The 17226-nt window shown below is 44.0% G+C and overlaps 1 protein-coding gene across 1 annotated transcript in view; it reads right to left on the bottom strand.

The window, feature by feature from the left end:
- The window catches only part of PTPN3 (protein tyrosine phosphatase non-receptor type 3), a 202833-nt gene extending 185649 nt beyond the window's left edge, over window positions 1-17184 (bottom strand). The window contains exon 1 of the mRNA XM_054192934.1: window positions 15088-17184. Within this exon, the coding sequence (XP_054048909.1) occupies window positions 15088-15103 (16 nt within the window). The 5' untranslated portion in view covers window positions 15104-17184. The remainder of the gene's footprint in view (window positions 1-15087) is intronic.
- Between the last annotated feature and the right edge of the window lie 42 nt (window positions 17185-17226).

The raw sequence follows: 17226 nt of genomic DNA, 5'->3' as shown, positions 1-17226 counted from the left end.
TTCCAAGGAAGCGCGTTGCTGAGTATGCAGAAGAGCAAATATTCCCTTCCTTTCCTCGCCTAATGCCCTGCCGCCACCCACAGCAGTTGGGCTCCTCCCAAGGTCAAAAATGGCAATCGTTTCTCTTCACAGCCTGAAAGAGGTGGCATTAAAAATGTTAACGTGAAGGTGTGTGGACCTTGGAGAGCGTGGACCTTACCTGCTCTGCCAATGCAGTTGGAAGATTTATAGTTTCTAATTTATTTGGGTTGCACCAGTGTTAATGTGGTAAAAAATATATTGTTGTTGGTTTTTTGTTTGTTTTTTTTTTTAATCCTGCTGTTCCTGTACAGGAATAAGGAGGTGCTATAATGCATTTTTTTTAGGATAGTTGAATAACAGTGTGCACAATCAATCAAATTTGTGCTCATACAACCAGTTGAAGAGTCATCTTGGCACAAAATCTCTGTGCAAGGTTTTGGGCGTTTTTGTGAGGAATGGGCTTTGCATTTGACCCCAGTTACAGCCATTGGTCTGTGGGCATTCTGGTTTTATTGGCTTAGCTCAGTTTCTGTGCAACTTCTCTTGCCACCCAGCAGGCAGGTTAACATTTCCAGTGGAACAAAACCCTCCTGTGATCTCAGCTTGGACACTGAGGAAGAGATGGTGAGAGGGATTGCCCCAAGGAAGCAAGGACCAGAGGGGCAAAAGATGCTCAGGATTAGGGCAGCGATGCTCAGCTGAACGGTTCAGGCAAAGGCAACCCGAGAGAAACAGGAGCACGTTTTTTATCGCCCTACCACGAGCGACGGCAGCTGAGGCCTGAGCTCATGAACACATGAGATGAGTGGCACGACCGGAGTTGGAGAGGGCCTGACTCAGCCTCCTGGTCAGCGGGGGTGGAAGTGCCAGGGCTGACCTGCTGCAGCCGTTTGGGTAACCCAAAGGCAACAACGTCACTTGGGTAATGCCGAGGCTTTCAAACAGTTTCCTAATCTGTGGGCAGCCACCCTGCTGTGTCAGGTTATTAAGGAGAGAGAGGCATCTTCTCCAGGAATGGCCACATTCCTTTTCTCCTGGTTCAGTTTCAGCAGCTCCTTCTCCTGCCTTTGCTCAGACATGTAGAAAAAAAAAAAGAAAAATCTGTATAAAGCTGCTGTTTATACTGGAGGGAAAAGAGAAGGTTGATATATTAACAACAAATTAAAGAACTTCCTGAAGGTCATGTTAAAACATGCTTCCTGACACCGACTTCAATTAGTGAATGGAGTCTCGGATTACTTTGGAAATTTGCCTGTGTGTGTCTAAGAGCCTTCTCTTAACCCTTGGCTTGACTAGTTCTCAAAAATCAAATTGCAAACAATTACAATCAGTTTGCCAACACTGTGCATGAAGCAAATGTTACTTCTAACTCGTGCTAAAAAACAGCCAATCAAAGTGCCCTGTGACTCAGTTAGTGTGAATTGGTCTAATTTTCCTGTGAAAACTATAAAGAAACTTTCAAATTGCTCATATGTCTCAGCACATGCATTTCTAGCCAGCTCAGCCCTATTTTTGGAACGAGCTCTCATGAGCGCATAGCAAATCAGTCCTTCTCATTTTTATGTTTTTCTTTTTGTCCCGGTTTGGGGGAAATATGTGTTATTTATAAATTAGCTTATTATAGTCTTGTGCTGAGCTCATATAGGGAGTATCACTGATATAAATTAGATTCCTTCATTATTTTAAATTGTAGCCCTAACAGAGGAGCTAGTAGCTAAATACACAATTATATACTCATAATAACATGACTCTGACCAAAGGGCAGTGGGGAGATGTAAGATGCTGAGTGAGCCAACTGGTCAAGCAACAACAAAAGTCCTTTGTACAGCCCCGTCATTTTCCTCAGGGCTTCCTTGAAACCTAAAGAGCACTGTTTACATTAGAAAAGCTTCTTACAAAGGAAGTCCAGGCTGGGTTATGACCTGGCTAGACATTAGGTGGGCATTTCTCCCTCCCTTCACTGCTGCGGTGACATCTGGCAGCCTTGGCTTTGCTCTGAACGTTGGTCTGGCCTTTAGATGCCAGCTCCTGGCCGTGATGCCTGTCTGTCCCTCTGTACAGAAAAATACACTACTGTGATAGTGCAATGACTGATGATTTTCCAATAAAGTATTATACTGGATTCCTGGGACTTTGGGCTGAAGTTTGTGATGCTGTTTTTAAGGAGATCTGGGATGCTTCTGCTCTGGGAAACGGGAAGCTGAACACAAGGAGCCAAACGCACTTGGTACTTACTAGGCACCCTGAAGGATAGCTCTTGCTTGGAAAAGTTTCATGAACTGAGAGTTAATCATTCAAAGAAAAGGGAAATGATAGCAACGAGATGTAGGTCATGCTCTGGAAGAGCAGATTAGGGATGGATCATTTGCAAATGCCATCCAGCTGGCAGCCATCCTCTCCCTCTTCATAATAAAATACACTTAGTATTTGCTATCAGCGTGAACACAGTTTAAGATTATGTATAGGCTGGACTTGCAAAGCATGGCTTTTCCAGAGGCACAGAATTTGTTAGCTTGTCTTCACTGCACATTTAGAAGTATGATACACAGCCATCGATATATACTGCAGTGTAGGATAGGGTAAGACATCCATCACATTTGTTATTGAGGTAGGTAAAGAAATTCTTTATTCCAAAGTTCCATTCCATCAGCATTATGAGACATTTCTGATTTGTGGGAAGACTCATAATATATCTATGCACATGCATTTATATAATGTTCTTAAAATATATCTCATCAAAAAAGTTGGTGATGAACTCAACTCATGAAGAACTGCAAACCTCCACACTACTGCACATTTAATGAAGGAGACAGCAGAACACGAGCTCAGATTTTACTCATGCTGTGCTTAAACTACTCCTCAGTTAGAGCAATGCCAGGGAGATTAAAACAAGAGCCCAAATTATCACAGACTCATTGCCCACTGCAAGAAGACGAAGGGCGTTGTAACTTGCCTTCCCATTTCTTTCCTTCCTCTTCCTATTGGGCAGAAAAACTTACCTATGCAAGTGCTTATGCACCCCACAAAAGGATAATGTAGCCTCCATGCGCCGAGCTCCTTGTGAGACACTGTGCCCTCTGGGTCTACTCTGGCCCAGGGGAATAGCCCGGAGCAATGGATGTAGGGATGTGTTTAGTTTGCATGACCTGCTCCTTTGCGACCAGAAAAACAGCCCAAAAATAATTTCCTCAGGGTCTTTCCATTGATTCTTAATTGAAGGTGCTGTAAAAATACAATACAAGAAATATAAATATTCAAGCACCACTCGCAGATCCACTTCCAAATAGTGTGAAGACAAGAAGAAATAGAAGTGTGTAAAAAGTGGGGGCATGGATGATTACACACGTATCCAAAGTACCAGTATGTAAAGAAAAAGGAAAGAAAAGGAGGTCCTAAACTTGAGTAATGCTCAGCTGCAATACACAGCGACCACAGCATGTTTCACATTCAAATCTGTGAGGAAATATATCCTCTTCTCAAATTCCCTAGCTGGCATATTGTCAGAGGCCACTGTTTTCTCCACTGCTTATTCAGCATAAGAGTCAGTAGCATCATCATTTTTCTCAGCAGTTACACACACATATTTCCAAAAGATTTTCCGGCGTTTATCTGGATGCTTTGGGACACTCTGACCTTGAAAGAGAAGGTCTACGTGCACCCATCTACTAATTAGGGTGAAAGAAACACCTGCTGTGTGAAAACAGGCAGTTCAGATGTTGATTATTCCTCTCTGCCATGAGGTAAGACCAAGGCCATCTTGCGTAAGGGCATATCGTGGGGATCTGTGGAAGACTCGGTCCCATAGCACGTCTCCATCTAACACCGGGGGGGTTAGCATGTCATTTGCCAGTCAGGCTGAGGAGCCGAGAGCTTGAGGGCAGGGATTCCCACCACCCTGCATCAGTTTAGAGGGATATACTAAATATATGCAAAGGATATGAAGACAGGTGCAATAGGGAAAGGGAAGGCTGATTATTTATGGACCTTCTAGAAGGCTGTGCTGTGCCGTTGCCTCAGGGAGGGAGGAGAAGGCTTCTCCACATGCACTGGGTTGTGCTTCCTGTGTCCTTGCTTATAAGCAGAGCCAGTTAGCCATTTTTGTTCTCCTTCAGCACTAATACGGGGGTAAAAATCAAGAGAAAAGAAAGTCAGATGGCTCAGATTGAGACAGATAAAGTTATTATAGCTTTCTTGTCAAAATAGTGGGAAAAAAATTGTTCTGGGCAACACAAGAATTCAGTCATGTTTATTAATAGTGGTGGCCAAAATGATATTGTCATGCATGTTATGTATTGGCATGTAAGAACATGGTGCATTCTCCTGTTCATTATCAGTCAACCCTCTGATTCAGTAAAAACCAGAGGAACTAGATTAAACCGCTCCCCCTGCTATTTTGGAGGACAGTTGATGTCAGATCACAAAGTGCTCACAGGTGCACAGTGACCCTAAGCAGAGGAAATCAAGAAAACAGGTCTCAGGAATAGTTATGCAAGAACCGGGCACAAACCACTTCATTATCTAGGGCAGGCACAGCCACCAGGGCAGCGAAAGGCGGGGAGATCAAGGCACGAATGAGAAGAGTCACTGTCAAGGACATGAGTGCGCGATGCAGCGTGGCAGCAGAAGGAAGACGACCGAAGAGGTGTCTCATCAGAGAGATGAGATGAGAAACTCTCTGGAGGTGACTCGGCTGAGGTGTGATCAGCAGAACTGCGCAGAGATCTGGGCATCCCTCTGCTAGAGTACAAATCCTGAGTCAGAGGGAGGTCAAGTGGCACCAGCAATTACCTCCGGGCCGGGAAGACCCATTTGAGGAAAATGCAGAGAGTTTGGGTAAGCTATAGGCAATTTCTGGGACAAGACTATTTGAAGGTGCAAAAGGGAGACAAATTACTTAAGACAGAGCAAGCAGTATGACTAGGGTTGTTATGTATTTGTACAGCACGTAAAGATTGCTCAGAAATTTTATAGAACAAATAAAAATCCATAGTCGGAGACCCTTGCAGTCTAGTCAGAGGCATGACAGGGCGCACGACTTAAAGAGTGGAAGGAATGAAAATGGAGGTTGAGGGATATAATAATAAGCAATGTATTGAAACCAAGACAGGACAAACTTAAAGTGATCATTAAAATTCAAATAGACCACTAGGGTCATAGCAAAATCTCCCAAGAAAAGTCATGAAATACTCCATTTATCACACCTGAGCAAAATGCCATATACGGTATCACCTGGGAAATGAATGAAGTGATCTCTCCCTGGAGGAGTTCACAAACCGTTTCATGCAGGCAAAGGAGCACAGACAAGGTCTCAGCAAGGAGCACGCAGAATCAGTGCAAACAGCAGAGTGCTGGACACCAGCGTCAGCTTTTGCAGACGTTGTTTCCTTTGTCCACAGAAAATGCAGAATGACAACTACTGTCATAGAAGGCCCCATTACAGCAGTGCTATATAGCTTGAATGGGGTTTTCATAAATATCAAGAGTGTTTTTGGAAGGTCCACTTCTGTTGTATGAAGTATAAGGGCTGGGAATGTATTCTGATTACCAGAGAGAGAGATGGGCTTGATTCTTTGCCATCTTCCTTCCCAGTAAAGCATTTAATACCATGAAATCTGTAATACAATTCTGTGTTACAACACTACCATCACACTTATTTTATAGCCATTCAAAAGACAACCTAGGATGCAAAATAGCTGATCTTCATTATCATTCTTCTCTAAGATTTAAATATTGGATGCATGCAAGACCAGATATCTTACGACAATTTTCTGCCAGGAAGTCCACCGGAGTCATTACTAATTACACAGGAGTTAGATCAGGATCAGCTCTCAGGGCAATTTTATTGATTTCCTCATTCGATTTCAGATTCCTTACACTCGTTCCTCACTGGCTTAGGAAAAGTGAAAATAATGATCAGCGTTAATACCTAGAAAAGTTGGGGCAGAGTGAGAGACTTCCCTCACATTCAGCACATCAAAATGCCTCTGGGAGTAAAGAGGACAACAAGAGGACATCATCTTCATTGTTAGGTGCAGTAAGGAGGTTTGCAAAATATGTCATTTTTGAAACAAAATTTCATTATTGTACTTTCCAAATCATACTCCACTAGTAAACACATTTTTCAAGGACTTGATGCATCATCGACAATTTTGTTTCCCTACAGCAACTTGTTTAGGACTCTAGGAACTGATATTCCAGAAATTACTGAATGGGCCTAGTAGTACAGGATGTTTTTTCCAGTGTGTTGAGCATAAACATACTTGCTTTTGAATAGATAAGATAAATAGAACAGATAAAGCTTGCCATCTAGAGGAACTGTACAGAAATCCACTTTTCTTTCCACTGAATCTGTTCTTGCATCTACTCATGTGAGCATGAGCAGGCCAACAAAACCAAGCGACGCATTTTGGTATTGATAGTAGCCAACTCCTGAAGAGATTTGAACAAGATGATAGGGAGACCTGCCTGCAATTTGCTCTTTTTGCAATAGAACTTCTCTCTCTTTTTGAATGCTGGAGAAGGACCCCTGGTCCACCTTGGCCCCAAAAATACTCTAAGGTGGTGTCCCCTTCCTACCCCTTCTGTGCAATAATGAGAAGTGACAGTGGATGGGTGAATCTCTGCCCTGACATTTTGGTGAGGTGGAGTCTGGAGGATGGACAAGATACCCCCCTCCGAAGTCCCAGCAAACTTGAGTTATCCTGTGGTCCAATGGAGCCCTGCAGATGTTACCAGGACATGAGATATGAGCAGCTTCTCTTTTGCAGAGCTTCCCACTCCCAATACTGACATGCAATATGAAAGCTTAGGGCTCAATTCCCTCCATTCTGCTTCAAGGGACTAAAATATCAGCCTCTCCCTTTTCTAGAACATCCTCCTCTGCTCTTCATAGAAAGACAGAGTCTTTAGACCAGGGAGAAACTCAAAGGACAAAGACACCCTGCCTCATTCACCTGTGGATAAATGGAAATAATTAGGTCCCATCACCTGTGTGTGTTTTTAATCTCAAACAGAAGAGGAAAAAAAAGATGTAAGCAGCCCCCAGAGCTGGATCTGTAACAGGATGGGTCCTAGACTACATGGAGTTTATAGATCTCAGCCAAGATCTTTAACTATTAGGACCTCAGCTCTGACTAACCTACCCTCTGGAACAGGTTACTCGGTGGAGAACGGGGCTGTGAAGTGCCCTACTGCACAGCCCACCACACCACCCATGGGGCTTGCTGCCACCTCTCACCAACCCTAGCATCCTACTCACCTCCAAGGGGAGTTGCAAGCTGACTGAGCTGCAGGTGTCAGCCCTGGACACTCTGAGAAGACTCTGTACCTGGCTGGAAAGGGCAAAGGCTAGCAAAAGAGAGCTGCAGATGAAGCAGTAGGTTATGGGGCAATTGCTTCAACCAGGAGCATAGGAACAGAAAGGGATCCAGACTGCAAGGTACCGGAGCTGCCTGAAAAACATAATTGATAAAGCAAAGGTAAGGTGGCACAGCTGTGGTCTGGTAAAATCTCACAGGCACGTTGCGGTCCCTGGGTAGGACATGCCTCTGTGGTGGGAGTCACAGAGCATCCACGTGTGGCTCGCTTGGTAATCGGGATTACCAGGCTTGCTTGATGGGATTTCCAGCCCTGCAGCAGTGCGTGCGGGATGGAGTGTAAGGAAGGTGACCGTGGTGGGCAGGCTTGAATGTGTCCAGGTGGCAAGGCCAAGGAAAAATCAGGTTCAAGGAAAAATCAGGTCTCCTGCTCTTCAGGCGAGAGCAAGCTGCCCTGGCCGGGTGCAATCCAGTCGAGGCTGCTGTGCTGCTCACCCTCGTCAAACATGCAAAGCGACTCCCAGCTACTTTCTCTTGCATAAGAGCGCGTTAGGTAAGCAGCAGCATGCACCACGGTGGTGCAATTATTTGTCTAGGCGCAGCGCTAGGCACAAGGTCATCGACACTGTTTGTTAAAATGCCTCAATTTCAGACCTTGCCTTCCGCCTCGAGCGCAGATGCTTCAAAGAGATTATGAGAAGAGGCAGTACCACTCTCTTTTCACTGGATGGAAAGTAATATCTCCTTCCAGCTTCAGGCACAGCAGGGTAAACCAGTAAACAGAGCTTCGCATTAATTTCCATTATATTTGGTAGGAAGGACTTAGTATAATTAAGCAAATAGCTCTGTCCTTCTTCTTTTGAAATCAAAAGGAGTTTTGCCATTTACAGAAATTAAAAATAGAAAAATGTTCGCTGTGCTTTTGCCTTTTCACGGGCACACGGATACCAGAAGAGTCACGTCTCGGTGGAAGTCAACGAGATGTTGCCGGCTTACAGGAGGCACAAAGGCGACCGATTGTGAGCTGTCATCCCTCAGGCTAATTACGAGCTCATCAGTTCAGGGATTCTTCTGAGTTCACTTTTAGGGATCAGTGTGGTTAATCCTCCACACCGTAATTTTTAGCATTGCGATGGTGTACCTCAGGACCTATGTTTAACTTCTGAATTACCACTCCTTTGGGCTGGGAAGGTGGTGACAATTAGATGAGTCGTCCCCAGTTCAGTGCTGGCCAGATACATTACCCACCCTGCTGTACCCTATTGTTTAATCATACCTCACTCCTCTTAACGAGACTCATTTATCCTTCTTTCAACTTTCATACTATTTCCTGCTTTACTGAGATTTATGATGAAAGAAAGAGAAACATTGCTAATTGATCCCCTTAAGGTGACATTATCTCTTGCAAGAGCATCAATCAGTGGTGGTAAGCATCTGTTTGACAGGAATTTTCCTTTTTATATTCCACTTTGGAAATTTTAAGAACAGCTAAAGCTCTGCTGATAAAGGATGAGCAATACGCAGCCTTCATCTGAGTACAAGGAACATGGTAGTAGAAATCTCTCAGATCTCTGGCGGCTTGGTGGTGATTATAAGATCTAGTTCACCAGACCGGCAGAACCTTTTCATCAAGAGCTGCCCTTTGCACATTAACCTACACGTGTATAAGCCTCTGAACACAACGTCCGCAATAGCCCGCGTGCACGGCTGTGTCAGCCTGTGTCAGCCCACGGCCGACAAAACTTTCCAAGTTCAGCTGTTTACTGAAAGAGCAAGAAAGGAGCAACCACCTTGGCCCTTGTCCCACATCGTTTACTTGGCAGACAGAAAAACCCAGGGAGAAAAGCAGTGGAACTGACTGACCGTGGCATCCAGACTTGTGCAGAAGCAGACCGACCGCTCTGGTCCTTAATCAAACTCATCATTGGTGCTGCCTGGCACAGATGGAAAATGATCCTGACTATCACACAGGGAAGAGTTGAGTGTTTTAAAGAGCAGTTCTCCCTAGGTTCAGGCCTTGAGGGCACTGATGCCCCTCATCTGCCCCAAGCAGCCTCCCAGGGACCCCCACGGTCCCTGCCCGGCCCCAGGGATCTGGTGCAGCTCCGACTGGGTGCCCCGTCCATCCGTCCCCCATGCTGCAACAGGCTGGGGCTGAGCAATGCTAGAATTAGGGATCCTTTTTGACCCCTCCGTCACCTGTCAGGAGTCATGCAGATATATTTGGTGCTGGCCTAGGGCTAAAAGGGCCCGATGTGGTAACCTCTCAAGGACTCTCCTCCCTCCATTTTGCTATCCTTCTCTAATATATGAGGCTCACGTTCATCCTTGAGATCGATCGCATTTCACTGCAAATATTGAATTCTTGGGAATCTTCCAAGTCATCTGCTGGAAAAGCCCAGCTTTGTGCAGCTTCTCTGTAGTTCAGCTAGATAATATGCATATGAGGATATCGCATCAAAGGGAAGAAGAGCCCATAAAAGCAAGAAACGTTGACTGACTTACTAACAACCTCTGTCTGGTTATAAAAGTCTTGGCTGCATGGATACCCTACTGTATTTTCAGATTCACAAAACTCAGCTGCTACGCTAGCAATATTAGCTTATCCCTTGTAATACTTCACAACAGAAAAAAAGAAACAAAAATGTTGGAAATTATTTTGAGCTTTGCAATCTCAGCAGACAAAGATTTTTGGCTCTACAACTTCTTCCCAATAAAAACATCCTACTGATTCTGGTTCTCCACCACCTTGGAATTCATGTAGGTTATTCACCTCTTGAGCACAGCGATTTCAGAATGATACTGAGGCAGGATTCTCTGCTCCCGTGTGATTATGGTTTTTATACAAGGGTTGCACTGGGACAAATAAGCACGGCAGGTGCCAGAGAGAGAAAAACGAGGCTGCTCAACAGTTCAGCCCTTATTTCCTTCCCATGATTGCCTGAAAATCTCATTGACCTGTTCTGCCTGATTCACGCTTTTTGCATTGTATATGCTAAAGAGAGAAACATAAAGATACAGTTGTCAACAGCTGTCACCTTCCCTTTGCCTTCTGGCAGTGAAAAAGCTGATTAACTGCTTTCGGATGCAGTTAATTTAGTAAATTAGGAAGTGGTACATCTTCATCTAAACTTTCAGAAGCACTTTGGCTGCACGGATATTTGATTGTTGGACTGTTCCATCAACCCAATTTTCATTGAGCGTTCAGCTCATACTGCTAGAAAATCAGATTTGTTAAGTATCCAAAACTGGGCATACAGAAATGGAAATGCTTCAGTCACACAGTAGCTTTCTGAATATTGTGAAGATCCATTTAGACCCTACTGAGGGAAGCAAATATGATTACCTCCAACCTTCTAGAGGAGACAGGAGTTTACCCAGCGGAGGAGTTTAATTCTGCTGCTGACTCCACTCAGAACCAAGACTTCAACCACATTCCAGCTTTGCAAAGAATGTATTAAGCACATCCCCCCATCCCCAAAACTAGAAAAACAAACTTTTCTTTGATTGAGTCAAAAAGGGAGTCAGCCAGCAAGTCAATGGTAATAGACTTATACTCTGAACTCAGTGGAAGTTTTAATTTAAAACTAAATTCAGAGCCAGTCTCTGAGGAGCAAAAGTGGATGTATCACAGCCAAGTCTCTAAACTGATGGATCCACTCTTATAATAACGTAACGTTTTGACCCATCTTGCCAGAGAATTGGTACCTGCACGAACTGTGTGATCCTTCTCACCCGTTCACCACAAGAGCGGATGGAGAACGTCCAGCCCTGTAGCTCAGGGGACGATTGGTTGGGTTCTCTGGTTTAAATCTTTCAGCATCCAGTAAAGGATATTTGAAGTCACTGGTCATACTTCTCACTGGAGAGGAAGGTTTGAGGACTGCAGCACAAGATGTACGAGGAGAGACTGAGGGAGAGCGGGTTTCTTCAGCCTGGAGAAGAGAGAGCTTGGGGCAGGTTGTACAATTACCTATGGGTGGGGGGCAGAGAGAAGACCAGAGTCTTCTCAAAGGCGCTCAGTGAAAGGCTGAGAGGCAACAGTCAGAAGCTGAATTTCTGAGAGGATCTAAAGCAAGATTTCTTCACTGGGAGGGTGGAAAAGTACAGGAAGACGTTGCCCAGAAAAGCTGTTGGAAATACTCAGAACTTGACTGAATACAGCCCTGAGAAACGTGATCTAGCCCTGAAGCTTGGAGCAGGGTGTTGAACGAGGGGACCTTAAGAAGTCCCTTCACAGTTACCCTGGCATTGACAACTCGATAACCAAGAGGCTAATTAGAAATTAATGAATGTTAATAGCACTGAAAACAAAATTTCACATGAATGAACTCATATAAAGCCTATCATACTAAATTTTTTAATCTTATTAAGTTGCTATTGCATTGCAACATGCTTTTAGTCTGATTAGCTGAGAAAACAACTCATTTATAATAAAAAAGGAATCACAGTGAAGTCCACGTCATTGTCGTCTGATGACACTGGTGTTCATGCAGCTTTATTTTTAGATAGAAATGAGAAATAACTGAAAGTCGGAGGGGGGAGCTCACTTTTAAGGCAGCATATCCCAATTCCCAAGTCCATTCATGAATTTGTAGCCGTATTTCCAGCTGGATTCCTGGGCTCGTGCCTCCTATTGCCCTAAGGGCACCAGGGAGTCACAGTCTCTTGTTCTACTGACAGCCTCTTAAGAGGTTTAATCTCCTCTGCCATTCATGATCACACATCCTCTTTCTGACAGCTGCAGTTATTACTGCCACAGAAAATCCAGGTTAAGAAAGGCTGAGTGTATATCAAAATAATGCCAGCATCAAGAGGTCAAAAACCATGATGTTTCTGAACCAGTAAGTCTTGCTACAGCTGGAAAGCTTTTCAGCTTTTCATTGCAAGATTAAGGTCAGAAGTTTCCTCTTTCTGAGAAAAAGCGTGTCCCTTTGTGGGGCCTCCCCCTCCCAATTCTGCATCCAGATATGATTTTAAGGTCCATGATTTTAAGGTTTACTTTGTTGTGTAACTGCTTTAATTAGTAGCTTTATCACCACGTCCACATCCAGCATGAGTCTCTTTTTCAAGTATAAGATGGCAACATCATGATTTCAGTGACTTCTATCCAGGATCCGGCAGCTAGTGGGCTGCAGTAACAAGAACTGGTAGTATGAACTATGGTACGGAGCTTCACAAACCTAGAAATTGCTTTTATTTATACTAATGCATTCTAGAAGGCTTAGATATTTTATTTAGTTTCATTATTTACTTATATTTTTATTTTCATATTCCTTCTAAGCTGAATTTTGATTTTTTTTGCCTACAGAGGATGTTATAGACAGCAAAAGTGCTCCACTATAACATTAAAAAAAAATACTGCATTATTTCGCTGTGTTCTGGCATTTGCTATCTGATACTACTTTGCCTCTCAGTCTCTGCCTGTTCCTTGTGGCAAAACCTTATCACCAGGGACTTCAGAAAAGTAACAACACAGACTTCAGAAAATTTCCTAATATGGGCAGTTTCTGAGAGATATGTGTGCATATGTGAAGGGAATTGTCTTCCAGCAAGCATTCCCCTCCACACATAACATGATGCCTGACTCTGTGCCTCCCCTCTAACAGCTGAATCACTCTGGATTTATTTCACTTTGACAAATGTCACGGCCACTTTTCCAAATGACCGATCACGTAATATCACTGTACGGCTAACTCCTAGTCTTTACACTCAGAAAGCTGTGTCTTTAGACTTCTTCAGACTTCTTCAGAGCTAAATTCCTCGTACAAAATGGGAATTATAATATCTAAAAATACTCCGCCCATCGGTATTTTGGGGCTGATAGATAGATGAAATTAGAAGAAATAGAACAGGGGGTAGAATGACCCTCCCAATCCAAATGTTCTTATTTGAAGCACAATATTTATTTAATATAAGTGCAGATGAATATGTTAGTTGCAATACCTGGCCGTCTCATTTAGATCACAGAATCACAGAATCACAGCATGGTAGGGGTTGGAAGGGACCTCTGGGGATCATCTAGTCCAACCCCCCCTGCCAGAGCACGGTCTCCTAGAGCAGGTGGCACAGGAACGCGTCCAGGTGGGTTTTGAATGTCTCCAGAGATGGAGACTCCACCACCTCTCTGGGCAGCCTGTGCCAGTGCTCTGCCACCCTCAAAGCAAAGAAGTTCCTCCTCATGTTTAGGTGGAACTTCCTATGCTCAAGTTTGTGCCCATTTCCTCTTGTCCTGTCACTGGGCACCACTGAAAAGAGCCTGGCCCCATCCTCCTGACACCCACCCTGTAAGTATTTATAAGTGTTGATAAGATCCCCCCTCAGTCGTCTCTTTTCCAGACTGAAGAGACCCAAATCCATCAGCCTTTCTTCATAAGAGAGGTGTTCCAATCCCCTAATCATCTAATCATCTTGGTAGCCCTTGGTACCTCATACGTAACTTCTTAAATATATGATTACTTAGCTTCTTAAATACATGACTGCTGGCTTGCATTGTTTTTGCACTTAGAAAAAAGGTCTGGTAGGAATCCACTTGCGTTTATCATAATGTTTCATGCATGCCCTTGATACACACAGCCCTCAATCTTCCTTGACTAATTTAACCAATTGTTTCAGGTTACCCACTCCACGAAATGTCAGATTCTCTCTTCCTCAACATATTCTCCACTTTGCACATAAAGAGCTCCAAATTACCGGGCCATGCCAAGTGGGAAAGGCATGTGAGACTGAATGAATACCAAATGACTCCATGACACGAGAACATAATGTAGCATGAGAACTTGACAAAGTACTGCCTTCCGATAAAGCCATGCACAACTAGCGAACGAAAAATCCTCCGAGTTTACCAACCTAAATTAGCAACGTCTATTGGCTTTTAATTGTTTTGAGAGTCTCTGGCTGCAAGATAGAAGCCAGCAGACAAATTTTGAGCGGGGCCCAAATTTTGAGCCAGGTCACACGGTGCCTGGAGAGGGACACGGGGCCCTGGGCCCGGCTCTGCGCTCCTGGGAGCTGCTGAGAGTTCAGCCGGCCTATCTGTTGTAAGCTGCTCCTTAGTGCGAGGAAAGACGATGAAAGGGAGAGGGTACAAAGCTGCATTACAAAAATTTATCCTGCACTTTCACGTGTCTGAGGGCTCATTCTGTCTGCGGGGACAGCGGCTGAGTATTTTCCAAGACCAAAAATAAAATGGTTTAGACCATTTAGACTTCTTGTGCTTAATATATATATAATATATAATATATATATTATATATTATATTATATTATATATTATATAATATATTATATTATATATTATATAATATATTATATTATATTAATATATATTATATAATATATATAAGTAGACGCAAACTCTCCCAGACACTGAATGTTTGCAAGCTGTGCCCAGTTCCTGTAGCTTAGGTCTTTTTTTTCTAATTGACTAGACATTACTGAGGAACACTGTAGCTTTTTGCAAGCACTGACTGATAGATAAAGACAAGAACCTTCTCTTTTCAGGCGTATTAAATCATTACATCCACCTTTGGATAGCAAGTCAAACACAGAAATCTTGCATTCTTGTTCCTTAAAACAGAATAAAGACAAACATTTGGCATAAGACAAATTCAATTTCATTTCAGTATTGAAAGGTTTGCTGGAAGAAACTTTTTGATTATGACAGTAAATACAAAGGTTCTGAGGATTAGCAACAGTCCAAAGCATTTGGCTAAACCAGTGAAATTACAAATAGCTAATACATGACTCACTGGGAATTATATCCATGAACGACGGATACCTCAGAGGCTCTTCTCCATTTGTAGAAGTGAATAGATGGTTTCAGCAGCGCAGGGCCTTCTGTAGTCTTCCAGTTTTGTTTTGCTTCGGGAAATAATAACTCACCGACTTTTCAACAGCTTTATCTGATTCATCTATTATAAGTACCAGAAAACAACAGACTTGACATTAGATCATGGCTGGCTTTTCAAACACAGCCTCATGGAAAACACAGCCCTTTCAGAAACCAAAAGCTGATTTCACTTCTGGACTGAGGAACCATTAACAATCCCGGACAGAATACTTCAACCCAGATGGGACACTTACCTCTGAAAAACAGCAAAAAAGATGGAATATACTGATTATCTAGGAGAAGCTGATGTTGACACCCAGATATGCAGTGTGTTGACAAGTTTTGGAATAGATCAGCTCACAGAAGAAACTGGGTTTAACACTGAAATGCACCTAATTATAGGCGATGCATGAACCATGCAAGGCCAGACGCTCTTCATCTGAGATCAATGTCATTTCAAATTTGCCATGAAACTGCTGTACTAAATCAAGTTCCCTGATTTCTCACATTTCGTCTTACTCGGTGGGTATTTGAGAAGCCCCTCAGCAATTTTCAGTGGCAAATGCTACAACACGCATTTTTTTTGTTTGTTCCCTTTCCCATCCTGCCTTCGCCATCGTCCGCTCCCCAACAGTACAATTCTTGCATATCACCCTTCCAGGATGACTTCAGCAGAAAAATGACGACCTTGTTCTGTGACACATATTTCTGGGGTTATTACACAGAGGTTTCTGATGCACCTCTGCACATGGCAGTGATGCTCAAGGGTGCCCCGTGTCAAACCTGCCTAACATCTCTCCCTGTCTGCAGTCCTAAGTGGGTCACTTCGCTCCTTATGCAGGGCACCTGCCTGTTTTCTTTTCCACTGGAAGGGACCCACAACTGCCATCCCCCTGAGTGAGTGGCAAAGTAAGCTAGTTGACACGAAAGGGAGGGAAGAGAGACTTCTTAAATGGCACCTTGCTTAAGAGGCACCTCTCTGTCGATGACTTACTCTGAGTTACTTGAATCCGATTTATGGGCCTGAGGGATACCTACGTCCTTTCTTTCCTAAAAAAATTACAAACTGGGTGGCGAAGGCTCATGTATCACTGTGGTCTTTTAAACTTTGACTGTAGGAGATGCCACTTTTCTTTCCCTCCCACGTTTTCCTTTTCACTCTGGCCTTGTGGCCAGTGCACCTAGCAAGAAGTCAGAAATGTGAGTTCATTTCCATTTCTGCTTTTGAGGACTCAAACTGGTGCTTCCCCTAATGGCCTATTCCAAAACATGCTTGGGGCGTTCTCTATTCTTGCTGAAGTTCCAGCTTGTACTTAAACGGTGGTGGCCAGGGGAAGGAGACAGGTCTCTGTAAGCCACTGTCTCACGTGTCCAGCAGAGAGGAGGAGCGCTCTGCCTTCTCCTCCTTTCTCTGGGGCTGTGTCTATGTTTTGTCCAAGTAGCTGCCTAATGACAGCTGTATAATCAGACAGACAGGGATGCACCCACATCTTGCACCTCCATAGGAGTGACCTACCTGTTGGGTTACAGAGTCATGCTCTTCTTCCCCTCCCACCCTGGGTGAATCCAAAAAAGCATGAGTAGCTCGCAGTCACGTGCCCATGTCCCTCTCTCTCTGGCGCAGTGAATCACAGATCATTTCCATGTAAACCTCATGAGAAGGCAGGGATGAGCCTTCGCAGTGATTCCCACACACACCCAGTCCTGTCGAGTCCCCAATCTCGCCTACTGACTGATGGGTTAGGCAGTGGAGAAAGACGGTGTTGGATCCCTCCAGGCAAAGGAGAGGGAAATGAACCTTCTCTTCTCCAACACCCTTGGTGAGAGCTCCAACCTCTGGGTAACAGAGACGGCTCCAACAGGACGGCCTCTGGACATATTTTAAAGGAGACTGGTGATTATTAGTGCATTTTGTGCAGGGCCTGAGCTGAGTATGCAACTGATTGGCATGCTGACTAGACAGACAGAGGCTGTCAGCGCAATAGCTGGAGGAACACCTCACCTGTGAACCCCAGCAGCAATGAGACATCTTGTCAGTCCTGAGCCACATCCTTGCCCC

The sequence above is a fragment of the Rissa tridactyla genome, chromosome 2, assembly GCF_028500815.1.
Source record: "Rissa tridactyla isolate bRisTri1 chromosome 2, bRisTri1.patW.cur.20221130, whole genome shotgun sequence".
NCBI lineage: Eukaryota > Metazoa > Chordata > Aves > Charadriiformes > Laridae > Rissa > Rissa tridactyla.
This window is presented reverse-complemented; position numbering and strand designations above follow the sequence as displayed.